The 17375-nt window shown below is 41.5% G+C and overlaps 1 protein-coding gene across 1 annotated transcript in view; it reads right to left on the bottom strand.

The window, feature by feature from the left end:
• Positions 1-2763: 2763 nt before the first annotated feature.
• Positions 2764-17375, bottom strand: part of CCDC15 (coiled-coil domain containing 15) — an 84591-nt gene continuing 69979 nt past the window's right edge. The window contains exons 14-16 of the mRNA XM_042957974.1: positions 5127-5303; positions 4769-4917; positions 2764-3534 (exon numbers count right to left, since the gene is read on the bottom strand). Coding sequence (XP_042813908.1) covers positions 3413-3534; positions 4769-4917; positions 5127-5303 — 448 coding nt within the window. The 3' untranslated portion in view covers positions 2764-3412. The remainder of the gene's footprint in view (positions 3535-4768; positions 4918-5126; positions 5304-17375) is intronic.

Below are 17375 nucleotides of genomic sequence, written 5' to 3'. Positions count from 1 at the left end.
ACAAATGATAATTTTTTTGAACAAATGGAGCTAGGACAACTGGATATCCTCGTTCAAAAAAGTGAAGTTGGACCCAGGTCTAACACCTACACAAAAATTAACTCAAAATAGATCACAGACCGGGGCGCCTAGGTGGCTCAGTTGGTTGAACATCTAACCCTTGGTTTCAGCTCAAGTCACGATCTCACGGTTTCTGAGTCCAAGCCCTGCCATCGGGCTCCATGCTGACAGTGTGGAGGCTCCTTGAAATTCTCTCTCGCCCTCTCTCTGCCTCTCCCCTGCTCACTCCCTCTATCAAAATAAATAAACTTATAAAAAGAAAAACAATAGATCACAGACCTAAATGTAAGAACTAAAACTATAAAACTCTTATTAGAACACACAGGAATAAATCTTTGTGACCTTGGATTAGGTATCGGTTAAAGAAACAAAAGAAAAACAAAAGAAAAAGTTTAAATGAATTTGAGTTCATCAAAATTAAAAACTTCTGTGTGGCAAAGAAAATCATCAAGAAAGTGAAAAAAAAATCTCCAGAATGGGAGAAAACCTTCACTAATCATATGTCTGATAAGAGACCTATATAGAGAATATACTAACACTCATAACTCAATAATCAAAAGATAAATAACCCAAGTACAAATGGACAAAGGATCTAAAAAGACAGTTTTCCAAAGAAGATATACAAATGGCTGATAAGCACGTGAGATGCTCAACATTATTAGCCACCAGGAAAATGCAAATTAAAACCACTGTGAGATACCACTTCACACCCAGTGGGATGGCTATAATCAGAGACAGATAATGACACATGTTGGTAAATGTGAAGAAATCTGAACCCTTATCACCATAGGTAGAAATATAAAATGGTATAGCCAGCCACTTTGGAAAACGGTTTTCAATTCCTCAAAACATTCAACATAGAGCTACCACGTGACCCAGCGTATTCACTCCTAGGTATACACCCAAGAGAAATGAAAACATATGTCCACAGAAAAATCTGTAAGCAAATGTTCATAGCAGCGTTATTCATAATAGCCAATTAGGAGAAAGAGCCCAAAAGTTCATCAAGCGATGAATGCGTAAAATAAAATGTGGTATCCATAGAGTGGAATATTACTGGGCAACAAAATGCAATGAAGTATTATACTGATACATGCTAAAACATGGAAAAAATCTTAAAAACATTATACTAAACATGGGGCGCCTGGGTGGCTCGGTCTGTTGAACATCTGACTTCGGCTCAGGTCATGATCTCACGGTTCGTGAGTTCGAGCCTCGCGTCAAGCCCTGTGCTGACAGCGCTGACAGCTCAGAGCCTGGAGCCTTCTTCAGGTTCTGTGTCTCCCTCTCTTGTTCTCTGCCCCTCCCTCACTCCTGCTGTCTCTCACAAATAAAGAAACGTCAAAAAAAAAAAAAAAAGAAATTATACTAAACAAAGACTCCAGACACAAAAATTATATATTGTATGATTCCATTCTTATGAAAAGTCCGGAACACGTAAATCTATCTATAGAGACAGAAAGCAGATTGGTGATTGCCAAGGGCTGAGGGAGGAGGGAATGGGAAGTGACTGCTAATGGGATGGAATTTTCCTTCTTAAAATTTTTAACTGTGGTAAAAAAACAAAAACAAACAAACAAAAAACTGCACATAATCTAAAGTTTACCATTGTCATTGTTTTTAAGTGTGTGCACGCTGTGTTCAGTCATGTTAAGTAGATTCACACGGTTGTAAAATAGATCTCCAATACTTTTTCATATTGTAAAACCGAAACCCTACGCATTCAACAACTTTGCATTTCCTCCTCCCCCCAGACCCCAGCAATACTATTCTAGTTTCTGTCTTTATGAATTTGACTAAGTTCCTCATATAAGTGGAATCATACTGCATTTTTCTTTTTGTGACTGGTTTACTTCACTCAGCATGTTCGTAGGGCTCATCCATATTATATCATGTGGTAGTACTTCTTTCCTTTCTAAGGCTGAATAATATTCCATTGTACGTATAGACCACATTTTGCTTATCCATTCATCTGTCGACAGACACTTCTTGGGTTGCTTCCACTTCTTGGCCACTGTGAGTAATACTGCCATGAACATGGGTATGCAAATATCTGTTCGAGATCCTGCTTCCAATTATTTCAGATATATACTCAATAGTGGGATTGTTGGATTATGGGGGCATCTCTTTAGAATGACGAAACTATTCTAAAATTTGACAGTGGTGACACTTGCACAATCCTAGAATATACTAAAAACCACTGAACTGCACATTTCAAATGAGTTAATCACATAGTATATGAATTATATCTCAATAAAACTGTTAGAAATACAACTCTTAACGGCTGAATCATGGATACAAATACTTAAAGATTTTGACTGAACTGGATTATTAATCTGGTTAAATAACCAGTCAATCTTGTCATACAGGTAATTTTGACCCTTATTTTTGATGACCTGGCTTGATGTTTAGGAGTTTTTTGAGATGTAACCTATGTGCTTCTTCAACACTGATCATTAGAGAAAGTTGGAAAAAGAAATTCTCAGTACCTTTAATTCAATACTAAACCTTTTCATATTTTGTGTCAGGAAATCAGTGATGAAATAACAAATTCACACTAACTATAGAAATTTTTACTTCATCTGCTCTGTAGATATGCCATTCTTCACATTTTTAAAAGATAGGGAAATAAGGCAGGACCTTTACTCACTTTGACTTCAGATTTACTTTTTGAAATGTCACTCACAATTATTTCACATAGAAGAAGCTCAAAAGACAGAGGGTTTATTTACCTTGTTTTTACAGTACAAAATTATAAAATTATAAAGTACTATGGCCAATGGCACTGAATGGGGAAAGAGGCAATAAGTTTAAAAGCCAGGAGAGAAAAGTCTTGAGGAAAACAAAATGTGCATCAAATTCAGATTCTTCTCATCTCTAATCGCTATATATAACTAGAACAGCTAACAGGAATGTAGATGGCCACTGATGCTCAGAAACCCATTTCATCATCTTTTCTGTTTTATCTAGACATTTCCAGTTTTGTCAAGACTCAAAGAAACAGTTTTAAAAAGGCAATAAATGAGATAATCTCAATGATTTCTCATGATCTCTTCTGATCAGAGCAGAGCTAAGTAAAAAAACCTTACTGGTCTAACTGATCATTTTTTAAAAACAAGAGACTCCGCACAGTTCACGGCAAAAACACAAGCTTGGAAGCCAGCTTTCAATTTCAGCCCCAAGCACAGACTGAAACAATGGTAATGATCTAATTATAGAGACGGTTGTTACGTGGGACAGTCTTTCTTTCTAGATTACATATCTTATACACTTTATCAGTTTTTCCTAAATAATCTCTCAGGGTTGGTTTTAAATGAAGACTGAAATACTAACAGTTGGATTCAGATTCTCATTACACATTTTTCAAAGTCCGTCTGTGTGCAGAAACCAAATTATGCATGGCGACTCGAAGAGCTGAGTTCCCCACAGGGATATCACAGGAGTTGATGACCGAATGTAGTGCCCGGGTATATGCTGCAAATAAAGATTTGCACGGTGATGAAGTCAGTCAGATTCTCCACTACTCTCCCCACTTCCTTCCCATTAGTACTGCTTCTCTACTAAGTCTCATAGGTATTAACTTTGCCTACTCATTGAATACATATTTATCGAGTACTTAGTACATGCCAAGCACTCTGTGAGGACAGAAAAGATAATGAAGAGGATGGACACAGAGATAATTAAGTTTCAGGGTAATACTTTCAAACCAGAGGCATATACAAAATGTTGTCACATAATGAATTTCAGAATGAATGAAAACACATCCGGGAAGAGGGAAAAGATTTCCAGAAGTAGTAACACTTAAGACGGTCTAGGAGGATTAATAAGAGTAAAGGAAAGGCGGCCTTCCGGGCAGAAAAATAGATGGCACAAAAGGTATAAAAGAAAGCGATGTGTACTGGAAGTAGCAAGTCTGATAAGGCTGGAGTGTCACCTGGGGCCAGAGAGAAAATATGCTAAATATGGCATGCATTTCGTACTGTAATGGTGAACCCTAGAGGTTTTAGAAATAGAGGAATGGCATGATAAGATCTGTGTTTTTAAAATTTAACTCACAGAATTGATTAGGAACTTGTATCACACAGACAGGGCAGGGGGAATACAAATACTGGCAGTATTTTTGGTATGCACACGAAGCCTACACAATCTCTACCCTATGTAATAAATAAATATATTTAAGGACAGCCAGGAAACAGAAACATTGGTGACAATAATAAGGACTCTGTTTTTCTCTAGCTGGGATTCCTGAATATAGAGCTGATACTGGTCCTCATTTTCCTCAGTGTCACCTGGCAGAAGTGGCAGTCTAATGTGGATACAGATGGTAATAAGTCTATGTTAAATAACATTAAAGTATTTGGGCAGTAGGGAATGTAACTGGACAGAGGCCTCACTTCGATGGCCCTAAAACACAAGCTCTCATTTCTTCATTCACAGGAGGACCTGGAATCCAAGTCTCCCTACGGTGGAACGGAAATATTTTCCCAGCATAAATGGAGACAAGAAGGTAACAGATTTCAAAAAGGATTTTAACTCACTATAATTATTTTTATTGTCTCAAGAGTTGCTTTGTAAAGGAGTTATAACAGTCACTGACATCTAGTAAACAACCAATGAATGCTAAATTACTACAATCACTACATTTATTGTTTGTTTGTTTGTTTGTTTCATTGCCACCAGGCCCCAACCCTTCCTTTAAGAAGCTTACCTCTAGGGTTTTTATAGAAAATACAATTGTTGGCACAGGTATCAGGATGCGCATCCCAAAAATCAGGACCACAACAGCATAGTGGAGGTAAAGTAATATTATACAGCTGCATTTTCTCCTGGATCTGGGCTCTTAGAGCTTCCGTATATCTATATAAAGATAACAGTAAGATCAGGCAAAGTGAACCACTAGGAAGAGAATGAGCAGGAGTCCTTATTTCACCAGCTTTCACTAGTAAAATTATTTCACATCTCCATGCCTCAACTCTTCCTCTTGTACTGGGAAATAGCACGGGAGGAAATACAGTGCTATTCCGCTAGAGCAGAGCCAGGACTTCATGCAGAACTTTTCAAAATACCTTTGGCATTCCTTCTCTCTCTGTTGTTGTTTTTCTCTGGCTCCTTTTACTTCCTCAAGCTGTAGCTGGGCTATTTTCTCACTCATCTTCTCTCCTGAACATGGCTCTTCGTGGAAGTTCATTCTTAGTATCCTCTGCTCCTCAGCGTAACGTTGCTGCTCTTTCTTTTTTTTAATTCTGAGAATAAAATAACATGGTTAGGAATTTCATAAAATCATTATTTAGAACTAGCTACTAGAACCAAATAACTCAAAGAATTCCCAGAAACAAGGGAGTCAGGAAATCAGTTTAGCACCCCTAGAATAGCCTCAGAAATTCCTGCTGGCTGATTTGAGTTTATCTTATAGCTCACATAAATATGTAACCTCTCAAGTGGCAATGACCATTGGTTACAAATAAAAAAGTGTTTCTGGGGGGGTGCCTGGGTGGCTTAGTCGGTTAAGACACTGCCTCTTGATTTCAGCTCAGGTCATGATCTCACAGGTTTGTGAATTCAAGACCCACACTGGGCTCTGCACTGACAGTGAGGAGCCTGCTTGGGATTCTCTCTCTGTCTCCCTCCCTCTAGGCCCCTCCCTCACTCTTCTCTCTCAAAATAAATAAACTTAAAAAAAAAAGTTTTCCTGTAAGAATCCAATTACAAAAGCATTCTTTCCTTAAACAGCCTAATAAATAGATAGATAAATAAACCAAACAATCAACCAGACAAAATCCAAAAACAATGGCTTTTATGGCTCTCAACATCAGGCACTGAGAAACAGTGATTCTTGACAAATGGCAAACAAATGAAGTGAGCCCTTTAACTGCCCAAGCCTTGAAAGTCTCCAGGCAGTGGCACAGGGGTGGGAGTGTTGAGGTAGAGCCTGGTGGACTGAGTTGAGAAGATACAGCTCACAGTCCAGGGACACAAAGGCAACTAGAGTTCGTGAGACAGAATACCAGAGAGGAGAAAACCCAGAGATCTACAGAGGTCTCCTTCTAATACACAGCAGAGTACTGTGCACATATTGGAAGAGAGAACCTGAGGTTAGGGACAGAATCATCAGAATGACTAATAAGGGAGAGTGCCTTGTGCTCACACAGAGCTGGGAACAGTGCCTGTTCCTGCCACTCAGACATGAAAAACTCATAATGCACAGGGCACTGGGTAGAGTTTTCAGGAAGATCTTACCTCCACAGTGGGGAATAACGATTAGTCCCAAACTGAGCACTGATCCAGACACAATCTAATAAATTATAAAAGCAAAGCTCTAAAGTAATTTAACTGCATCCCAGAACAAAGCTCAGAAAAATGTATATGAATACAAAGATATTCAGCAACCAACAAGGCAAAATTTACAGTGTTTGACATCTAATTCAAGATTACCTGGCATGCAAAGAAGCATGTTTATGTTTTAAAAGAAGCTTATGTTTTCCTAAATATACTCATAATTAAGAGAATAACCAATTAAAACCAACTTAGCACTGAGTTATTAGAATTAGCACAGAAAACCGTTAGTTATTATGACTATATTTTATATGTTCAAAAGTCAGGATATAAAAAGGACAAATCAAACTTCTCAAGATGAAAACTACAATTCCTGAGATGAAAAATGCACTGGAGAACAAGCCTAGATCTAATGGAATCAATAATTAATAACATTTCAAAACCAAAAACACCAAGCCCACATGGGTTCACCAATCACAGAAGAAATTATACCAATTCTCTACAACCTCTTTCAGAGAACAGAAGCAGAAAAAAATATTTCTTAACTCATCCTATGATGCCAGCATTACCCTAATACCAAAACCAGACAAAGATATTACAGGAAAAGACAACTAAAGACCAATATTTTTCATGATCACAGAGACAAAAATCTTCAAAACTATTAGCACATCAAAACTAACAATGTATAAAAAGAATTAGATGCCAAGACCAAGTGAGATTTATCCCAGGAATGCAAGGCTGGTTCAACATGAAAAAAAATCAATTAATGTCATGTATCACATCAAAAGACTAAATAAGAAAAATCACATGACCCTATAAATAAATGGAGAAAAAGCATTTGACAAAATCCAACACCATTTATGACGATACTCTTGGTAAACTAGAAATAAAAGGAACTTCCTAATCTTGATAAAGACTATCTACCAAAAAAACCTACAGCTAACATCACACTCAATGGTGAGAAACTAAACACTTACCCACGAGGATCAGGAACAAGGCAAGACTGTCTCCTCTCACCACTCCTTTTCAACATGGTACTAAAAGTCATAGCTAGTGCAATAAGATAAGAAAGGGAAATAAAAGATATAGAGATTGGGAAGGAAAATAAAACTATCTTTGTTTCCAGATGACATGACAGTCTATGTTCTTCCCAACCTGATCTATAGATTCAATGAAATCCCAATAAAAATCCCAGCAAGTTATTTTATAGATATTGACAAACTGATTCTAAACTTTATATGGAAAAGGCAAAATTCCCAGAATAGCCAACATAATATTGAAGGAGAAAAACAAAGTTGGAAGACAGACACTATTCAACTTCAAGACTTATTATAAAGGTACAGTAATCAAGACAGTGTGGTATTGGTAGAAGAACAGACAATTAGAACAATCGACACAACACAGAGCCCAGAAATAGACCCATCTAAATAGAGTCACTTGATCTCTGACAAAGAAGCAAAGCAATGCAATGGCACAAAGACAGTCTCTTCAACAAATGGTGTGGGAACAACTGAATATCCATATGCAAAAACTCAATCTAGACGTAGAACTTACACTCGTCACAAAATTAACTCATAGAATTAAATATAAAACACAGAACTACAAAGCTCCTAGAAGATAACTTAGGAGAAAATCTATATGATCTTGGATATGGTAATGATTTTTCAGATACAATACCAAAGGCACGATCCATTAAAGAAATAACTGATAAGCTAGGCTCCATTAAAGTCAGAAACTTCTGCTCTGCAAAAGGCATTGTCAAAAGAATGAGAAGTCAAGCCACAGGTTGGGAGAAAATATTTGCAAAAGATATCTGATAAAAGACCATGAACCAAAATATACAAAGAACTCTTAAAACTCAACAATAAGAAACCTGATTTAAAAATGTGCCAAAGACCTGAACAGACACCTCAGCAAAGAATATGCCCAGTTGGCCTTGAACAACACTAGTTTCAACTGCATGGGTCCACTTTGATATGGATTTTTTTTACAGTACAGTACTGTAAATGTATTTTTCTTTCTTATGATTTCCTTAATAACATTTTCTTTTGTCTACTTTAGATATATATACCATATAAAATATGTGTTAATCAACCGTTTATGTTATTGTGAAGGTTTTCAGGCAACAATAAGCTACTAGTAGTTAAGTTTTGGGAGAGTCAAAAGTTACATGTGGGTTTCTGACAGTGTAGCATGTTGCTGCCCCTAACTCCCATTTTGTTCAAAGGTCGTATGATTATGGGATCATGCCTTAGTGATGAGTGAGTGAGTGAATTGTTGGCTGACAACTGACTGACTGACTGACTGACTAAATGGTGAGGTTACCCTTCGGTGAGCATTAACATGGAAGATAAATATTTTCATATCTTCTGCCTGGAAAAAACTATACATTTACCTCTTCCCCAGATCTCCTTGTCACCAACTTTCCAATAATGTTCCTTTCAAGTCCCCTGAGACCATCCAGCCAAATAACTGAGCACAGCCCATGGATCAGCATGGATTCCTGCCTCTATAAGCATAAGAGTTTAGGTTGAGTGAACAGTAATATATCTTAGATGACCAAAACAGAGTCATAATGGCCCTTCAATCGATTCTCAGACTTGAGCCAATTTATAGACCAAGAACCTCTTGAAGTGGAGTCCAGGCTTCCTTGAGGAAGGACCCTGCTACAATGCCAGAATTTTATACTGTTAATCTTTCTCTCAGTCTTCCACAAGGGAACCATGATCTATTATCCAAATGCCAGAGGTCTCTATGAGTCAGACTATTGTGATTATTGCTTTGGCTCAGTTATCCAATTACAGTAACCACATCCCTCTTTTCTTGTTGATTAAGTACCTGCCATTCCAGAGTCCCATTATCCTCATTGCATCAGGAATCCCAATTTGGTGGTTGCAGTTCCTACTGTAATGTTTGACCTACAGAGAAGGGTGACTACAGAACTCTTCAAAATTGCTGAGGCTCCCCTCACAAGTTTTTCACAGTGGTGGTGAAAGGTGTGTCCTCTTGACCACCCTCCCAGAGCTGGTGAACAGGTCTTACATGGTAAGTTCATTCTAACGTACCAGTCTCTCTAAGCTTTCGGGTACCTTCCTCTACAATATGCCAAGGAGGTTCTGGCATTTAACTTCATTTCGTATAGGCCACCTTTGGGTCCATGGTTTAGTCAACTAACCAACATATTAAAGACTCTTCTAACCCCTCAATCTAAAAGACTGAATTTGGAGTCTCTGCTGAGTGGGCACAGACCAATAAATTCTGCCTGATCCAACTTGATATTCCATCTACTATGATCCTATCTTTTTATGACCTATTCTACATGTATTCTCTAGATTTCTATACATATAAATTCTTTTTGGAGTGTAGTGTATCTCCTCATAGGTCATACTTTGTATCTTACTTGGGGACTGCTGGGACTTGAGTCTAGTTATAGGTTGAGAAACTAAGAGTGCTGGCAGGGGTAGCAAATTAATATAGGCCCAAATCAGGGCAGAGGCTATGGGGATGGGTAGCAGGGTCTGATGGTTAATTTTATGCATCAACTTGATTTCACGGACCATGGGGTGCACATTATTCAGGGGACCTCTGTGAAGATGTTTTTGGATGCGATTAACATTTAAATCAGTAGACTACATAAAACAGACTGCCTTCTCTAATGTAGGTGGGCCTTGTCCAATCAGTTGAAGGACTAAATAGAACAAAAAAGGCTGACCCTCCCAATAGTAAGAGGGAACTCCTCCTGACCCTGGATGCTTTGAGCTAAGACATTAGTCACATCCTGCCTTTAGACTAAAACTGAAATAGTGGCTTTTCCTGGGTACTGAGCCTGCCAGCCTTTGTGTGTGTGTATTTTAAGTTTATTTATTTAAAGTAATCTCTATACCCATTGTGGGGCTCGAACTCACGACCCTGAGATCAAGAGCTGCATGCTCTACCAACTGAGTCAGCCAAGCACCCCAAGCCTGCCAGCCTTTGAATGGCAACTATATCATCAGCAATCCTGGTTCTGACTACAACTAAACCATTGATTCTCTTGCATCTCCAGCTTGCAGATCTTGGGACTTGTCAGTCTCAGTAATAATGTGAGCCAAATCCTTACAATAAATCATATGTATACCACACACACACACACACACACACACACACACAAACACACACACACACACACACACACACACACACACACACACATTTTTGGTTCTGTTTCTCTGGACAACCCTAACTAATACAGAGGGAAAGAATGAGAAGGACATTAAGGAGAAAGAATGAATAAGTCTTAGCAACTGATAAAATATAGATTTGGAGGACAGGGGAAAGAGAGAGAAGATGACTCAACCAGAGGATTGTGTGCTTGAGATAAGTGAAGAGGACAAATAGATTTGAAGAAGAAGACAGTGCATCTGACTTACCCAGCCTGAGTTTGAAAGGCATGGGCTACACCCAGGGGTAGATGTACAGGTTCCTGGAGGGAACTTGGGACTTAGTTTTTGGAAAATAGTTCTAGTCATGAGACAACAATGGGAGTCATCTCTACAGAGAGAGTTGAAATTTTAGTGAATGAGACCATGTAGATTATTTCAAAGAACCTAACCAGCTCCAACTCTCTATAATGAGTTTGAATTCTGGGATTATAACTGTCCTGGTTCCAATATTCTTTTTATTTTTAACGTTTATTTATTTTTGGGAGAAAGGCAGAACATGAGCAGGGGAGGGGCAGAGAGAGGCAGACACGGAATCTGAAGCAGGCTCCAGGCTCACAAGCCACGAGATCACAACCTGAGACAATGCTGGATGCTTAACCAACTGAGAGCCACCCGGGCGTCCCTTCAATATTCTTAAAGGTATCTTGGTACCTAAGCCTTTCAAAAATTACAGAGTTTATATTGCTGATTAGTGGTTCAGAGACCACTGCTGGAATCCCTCTCAGAACATCCCTGCTAGATGGTCACCCTGTATCTACTAAAGCCTACAGGGACAGGAAGCTCACTCCTTCACGAAGCAGTCCATTTCTCTTCAGTCTGGAGAATTCTTGAGAGAAGGCCAGAATGAAAAGGGGCTTCAGGGGAAGATTTGCCAGTAAAATAGAGGAAGCAGTAGGTGGACCACTGAGGAACAAAGGTATCAAGGAAATCAAAGAAGAGATCTATCAAGAAGTTACAGGAGAATCAGAACTTAGACTCCTGGAGTTATAGATGAGGAGGCTCCTGATGACTGGAGAGAAGATGATTCCAAACAAGTGGTAGAAACTAAAGTCAGATTCCCAGGGGCTAAAGACAGGTTTGGTGAGAGGAGTTAAGCGTGTTGACTGCTTCTTCAAGTGAGGGCTCTTTTAGGGGACTTTGCATTTCCCCTCTGTCAGCAAGGTGTATTTGAGCCTTTCTTGGTATTTGTAGGTGGAGAACCCACCTCTATTATGAATACTTGACTACATGAATACAATTTAGAGTGTAGGTATAGAAGAATCCACCTTTGAACGATTGCTTTATAAAGTAGGATTCATTTTGCAGATACAATTTTATAATGGCTCATATCCATACACAATTAGGCTGGAGTCATCTATTACTGCGTTACAAATCACCCCTACAACTTAATGGCAGAAAACAACAATAAAGACTTATCCCATTATTTTTGTGAGTCATGAATGTAGACAAGTCACAGTGGGGACAGCTTATCTCTGTTCTATGATATCTGGGGCCTCAACTGAGACTCAAATGCTGAGGAGCTAGAAACATCTAAAGGCTTAACTGACACTGGAAGATCCATTTCCGGACATGACTCATTCATGTGCCTGGCAAGTTCATGTTGGAAGTTGGTTCCTCCTGACATGATCTCCACAGTGTTGCCTGGATGTCCTCACAACAGGAAGTCTCACTTCCCAGAGTGAGCAATTCAAAGGGCCCAACGTGGAAGCTGCAATTTTGTTAATGATCTCACCTGGGGAGCCACACACCAGCAGTCTACAATATCCTATTGGTCACAGGACCAGCCCTCTTCATTGTGTAAGGGGTGAATACCAAGAGAACTGGGTCACTAGGGGCCAGCTTGGAGGCTGGTGGCCACACCTGGCATGACAGAGGTCAGTTAAAGCCAGACCAGAGCAGTACTGACAGAATGCTGAAGGTCAGGCAGCTGGCAGAGGCCCAAGCCTAACTGAGCTGGTTCACTGTCTTGGCTATTCTAGCCATGGGGTCTATAGATGCTGTGCTTGCTCTAACAGATTTTTCATTAGCCCAATCCATTAACCTTCCATAGGTGGAGAGTTTATAATTTCCCAAAAGGGAAGCATCAGCTGGGACCTTCAAACCAAAGCCACACAAAGCCGCTTTGCTGGGCTGGACAAACTCTCTGCTTGACACATGTCTATGGGATGCACATTTTCTGGAAGCACATTTTCTGTGGCTGCTAATGAATTTAGAGCTGAGTGGGAAGGGGGAGTGAAACAACAGCAGGACCTCAGAAATGATTCTCCATTGAGCAAAGCTAGAAAGAAATCTACATTAACATGGTAGATTTGCATGAAAATAGTCTTTTCATTCTTTGTAAGGAGCCATAAATATGGATGTGTGGTGACACGCAAAACTTTGCAGGAGCCAGCAGGAGTTTCCACTATGGTTTCATGCTGGAGCACCTACCTCTTCAGCTATTTTGCTGACCCACAGGAGAACGGAAGGCCTAACATTCTTCCTCCTCACCACCTCCTACATGCCCTGGTGGGAGCTTTCCTGCCCTTTTGCCTTTCCAGGTAGAATGATGTGGCTTAGAACAGCCTAGACAGCTCGTCCTGAATAGAAGGGCAGGGAAAACCAGTGGACAGGATGGAAAGGGAAAGGGTAAACATGTGAGAGATACTGAGGTGCCAGAAGCACAGTGGCCCCACTAGAGAAGCTTCACCTAGAAGGTGCTCTCTCTTCTTCTGGCGCAGAAGCACCTCAACAGGACTGCCCCACTTCTCAGCAGAGCTTGCTAAATCGGAGACCTGCTGCTTCTGAACAGCTAAGTCAAGGTGAAAAGGAAGGGATTTTCCTCCAGGAAAAACAAGGGCTTCTGTTTCCATTACACGGCCTTTGTTATTATCGTGCTGTGTGACCAGGGCAAGTCTCAATCTTTCCACCTGTAGTTTCTTCATCTGTGGATAAGAATAATCTGCTTCTCTGGAGTTTGGATATGTAGTTCAGTGCAGAAGGAATGAGTAATTATTCACCAGACTCTAAAGCACCACTAGGTGAAAGGCTTACTGGGGAAACAGGGCAAAAGTGTTACCTTGCTCTCCAGTAATTTCCTGGGCTTCCTTCAGAGCTGTGTGGCATTAAGACAGGACCACAGACTTGGGGGCCAAATGCCTGGACAAACTGCTTGCCCTGCCTTCCTGTGTGCCTGGAACACACTGCTCCCTAGGAGCATTCTCCCCTGCCACTTTAAAATAAGGGACTTGGCCAGTGGCCCTCTGTACAGTGCTTTCTGGTCTTTCATGGCCTTGAGTTTAAAGGCTGGAATGGCCACATGGTGAACTGTGGAATGTGGACCAGATGGACATGAGTTCTCCCCCACAGGTCTCCAGAAGAGCTCAGAGATTAACCCATCCCGTTTCTTCACCTTTATTGATCACCTGGGGGACCTCGTAAAAAATATCAGTCCCCTGCCTCACCCAGACCAATTGAATAAAGATCTGAGGGCAGGGCCCCGCTTAGGTATAGTTTAAAAAGCTCCCTGGGTGATGCAGATGTGCATCAAAGCTGAAATCACTTAACCCATCATGATTTACAGCTCTCAGCAGAGAGGCTCAGGTCCAGGCACTGGCCCAAACACTCTTATTAGTTAGAAGCAGGGCTGGAAGTGGACCTTAAGGCTTGTGAACCCCAATCCCTGAAAAGTACCTAGAAGTGACTTCTGGAATCTCTATCTCCCCCACCTATGGAAATTCGTGGATTGTCTCAGTGAAAATTATGCCGCATCCTGAAGGTAGCAATGGAGAGACACCTCCAGAGTGGGAGGGCAGTTGGATCACACACTGACTTTCTGAGAGTCACCTTTCCCCTTGGCAATCTCATGAATCACAGGTGCCTAAGACACAAGACGCCTAATTTAAATTTTAGCTTTGCTAAAAGGGAAAATGGATGGGAAGCAGCCACAGAAAGTCACATATGACAAGAAAATCCACCCACTTCAGCTCACCTGTCTTCTGAGGGGGATGCCTGTTGGCTGCCTCCCTGCCTAGGCCCACGTGGTGGAGGCCATTTCCTTTCCCAACAGACCAGAAAGTTCTGCGAGGCCCACTGCAGTCCGTGAGGTCAGAGTCAAGGAGGAAGGCCAGGGATCTTCTATGTGCAAGCTTCCTCTCCTGCTGACATGGTAGAAGGGCCACCCTCCCTCCAGGCCCACATCTCCCCCAGCTGTCCCCTCACTGGTGCCCTCCCAGCTTCAGGAAATGCACTGAAAGTACGTAGCAGAGGGGTGGTTTTGCTATCCTGCTTCATCTTTTCCTGGCTAAGAGACCCAAGATTCAGTCACAACAGAAAGAATTGCTGGACCTGTAGTCGGCAGGTCCGCATTCAGGTTTCGAGTGTTGGATTTGCTTGCCACAAGACCTTGGTCTATTCCTTACTTCCTCTGAGCTTTTGACACCTCAACTTAAAAATAGGGATCTAGAACCCCACTCTACCTCTGAGGGCTGTGACAAAGACCAGTCTCACTGATATATGTGAAAAATCTTTGTAAGCCCTAGAGTCTGCTTGGGCGGGGGCCTTCATTATTAGGGAATTGAGGCTGGGATAAAACTACAAATACTCAAAAGGACTGATTTTTCAGAGAAGTGGAATATTCTGCCCAAACCACTTCAGAGTTGGGAAATAGCTTCAAGAGATCCTTGTCTGGGTCTACAGCAGAACATCCCTGGTATTTATGGGTTCCCTGAGGGCACACAATGGGGCTTACAGAGGGAGGCCTCAGCACAGACCCTGTCCTCTCCTGGATGGGAGAAGCTGTCCTGGAGCCAGAGCCTCCATAAGGAAAGCTACACACTGTATTGCTGCCGAGCAAATGTGATGATCTTCACTACTGTCATTTATTGTGTCTGGTCCACGGAAGATGCCCATAAAAACATTTGTGGAGTGAAGTGACTTCAATATAAGGTAATGCCCATGCTAATCTCATACCCTCTTGATATCTTCAACTTGTCAAGGCAGAATTTATAGATATTATGGAGGATTAAATTAGTTGGAAGTGAAAAAGAAATAACCAAACAAATCTCTCCAAGGAGAATACATATATATCCATTGTGGTTAAGAAGTAGGGATTACAAGTATGTACAATACATACATGACAAAAAGAAATAAGAACATAGGGGCGCCTGGGTGGCTCAGTCGGTTGAGCGTCTGACTTTGGCTCAGGTCATGATCTCATGGCTCGTGGGTTCGAGCCCCGCGACGGGCTCTGTGCCGACAGCTCGGAGCCTGAAGCCTGCTTTGGATCTGTGTCTCCTTCTCTCTCTGCCCCTCCCCGGCTCACGTTCTGTCTCTCTCTCAAAAATAAACAAACATTAAAAAAATTAAAAAAAAAAAAAAGAAATAAAGAAGAACACAACCCAGTTTCATAAAACTTTTTAGTGACAGCTATTAATACGTGCCCCCAAACTATGCTGGGCATTGTAGGCAGAGTATAGAAAGAAATCACCCGCAATGTTACAAGTGAGGTCAAAGACTGCATGGTGACTGAGGAAGGGGGATCAGGAAGGATTTGAGGAGGGGGTGGCATCTGATGCAGGCTGAAAAGGGGAACTGGGAGAACAATCCAACCAGGAAATCATGTGACAAATGGAAATTCTAGGGCATATTATGATTAAGTCACAACAGCTACTGCTTACTGAGCAGTGGCTATGAGTGGGTACCATGCTGAATGCTTTACATACAATGTCTCATTTGCTCCTCATGATACTCCCACGAGGTAGGTATTTTTATTCCCATTCTGCGTATGAAAAAACTGGATTTCAGATGGTCACAAAGCTAGTAAGTGGCAGGAACAGGGCTCAGACACTGATCTGATTCACAGCCCCCTGCCCTCAGTCCTTGATCTTCCGTAGTCCTGCATGAACGGAACGAATTGCTCATAGAGCGGCACACCGGGGGAAAAGACAGGATGAAGACAAATCATGTAATGTTTTGCTTATGGATTCTGAGGTGACTTTACTGAACAAAGAGGCTGGGGAGGGAGGCCACAGAAGGGCAAAGGTGGGGGAAGAACAAGATCAGAATTGTGCATTGAGATCACTCCAGTGGCCACGGGCACAGTGAACTAGAGACCACGTAAGAGCCTATGGCCGTGATCCAGGCTTGGGGTGAGAGAATCATTGCTTGCCATCAAGCTTTGCCACTTGAGAGTGTAATCCTGGGAACAGCAGTTTGAGCTGCTTATCACCTTGAGTTTGTTAGAAATGCAGACTTGTGAGCCCCACCAAGACCTACTGAATCAGAATCTGTATTTTAACATCATACCCAGCTAAAGCTACCGCACACTGAAATCCAACCAGCACTGCCATAAAGGGCAGAAGCTGTGCCTGGCGGGGACCAAAGGGAGGGAGATAGACTCTCCTCCTGGAGGTGCACAGTTTTGGACGGCAGATGCCTTTGGGAATCCGAGGAAAGCCAAGGACCTCACCCCAGAAAAAAGTGCTGCTGCATACCAACATTAGCCTACAACTTTCAGGGCTTCACAGAGCCCTGCAGAGCCTGAGCCACTGCTGGGTCTGTAGGAAATCCCTGAATCTTAATTCATTCATAATTTAGATGGGAAGGAGTGGTAAGGAGTTTACCATTAAAACAAAATTCAAGTCTGAAGCCACAGACAGTCATTTTAGTGAACTCTCTAGAGCCTGGATAAGGCTTTGGTCACTACAGCCAGGGAGGGCCAAGGCTCTGTTTCCATTCCCCCCCCCCACCCTCCACCCCCTTGCATTGTTCTCCAAATCCCCTGGTGATCTGAGCAGATACCCTGGCACTACAAAACAAGGCCTACCCTGGCCTCCTTGAGCTGGACCTGACCTGCCTGTC

This window comes from Panthera tigris, chromosome D1, assembly GCF_018350195.1.
Source record: "Panthera tigris isolate Pti1 chromosome D1, P.tigris_Pti1_mat1.1, whole genome shotgun sequence".
Lineage (NCBI taxonomy): Eukaryota > Metazoa > Chordata > Mammalia > Carnivora > Felidae > Panthera > Panthera tigris.
The sequence above is the reverse complement of the archived record's forward strand: the minus strand, read 5'-3'. Positions and strand labels throughout refer to the sequence as shown.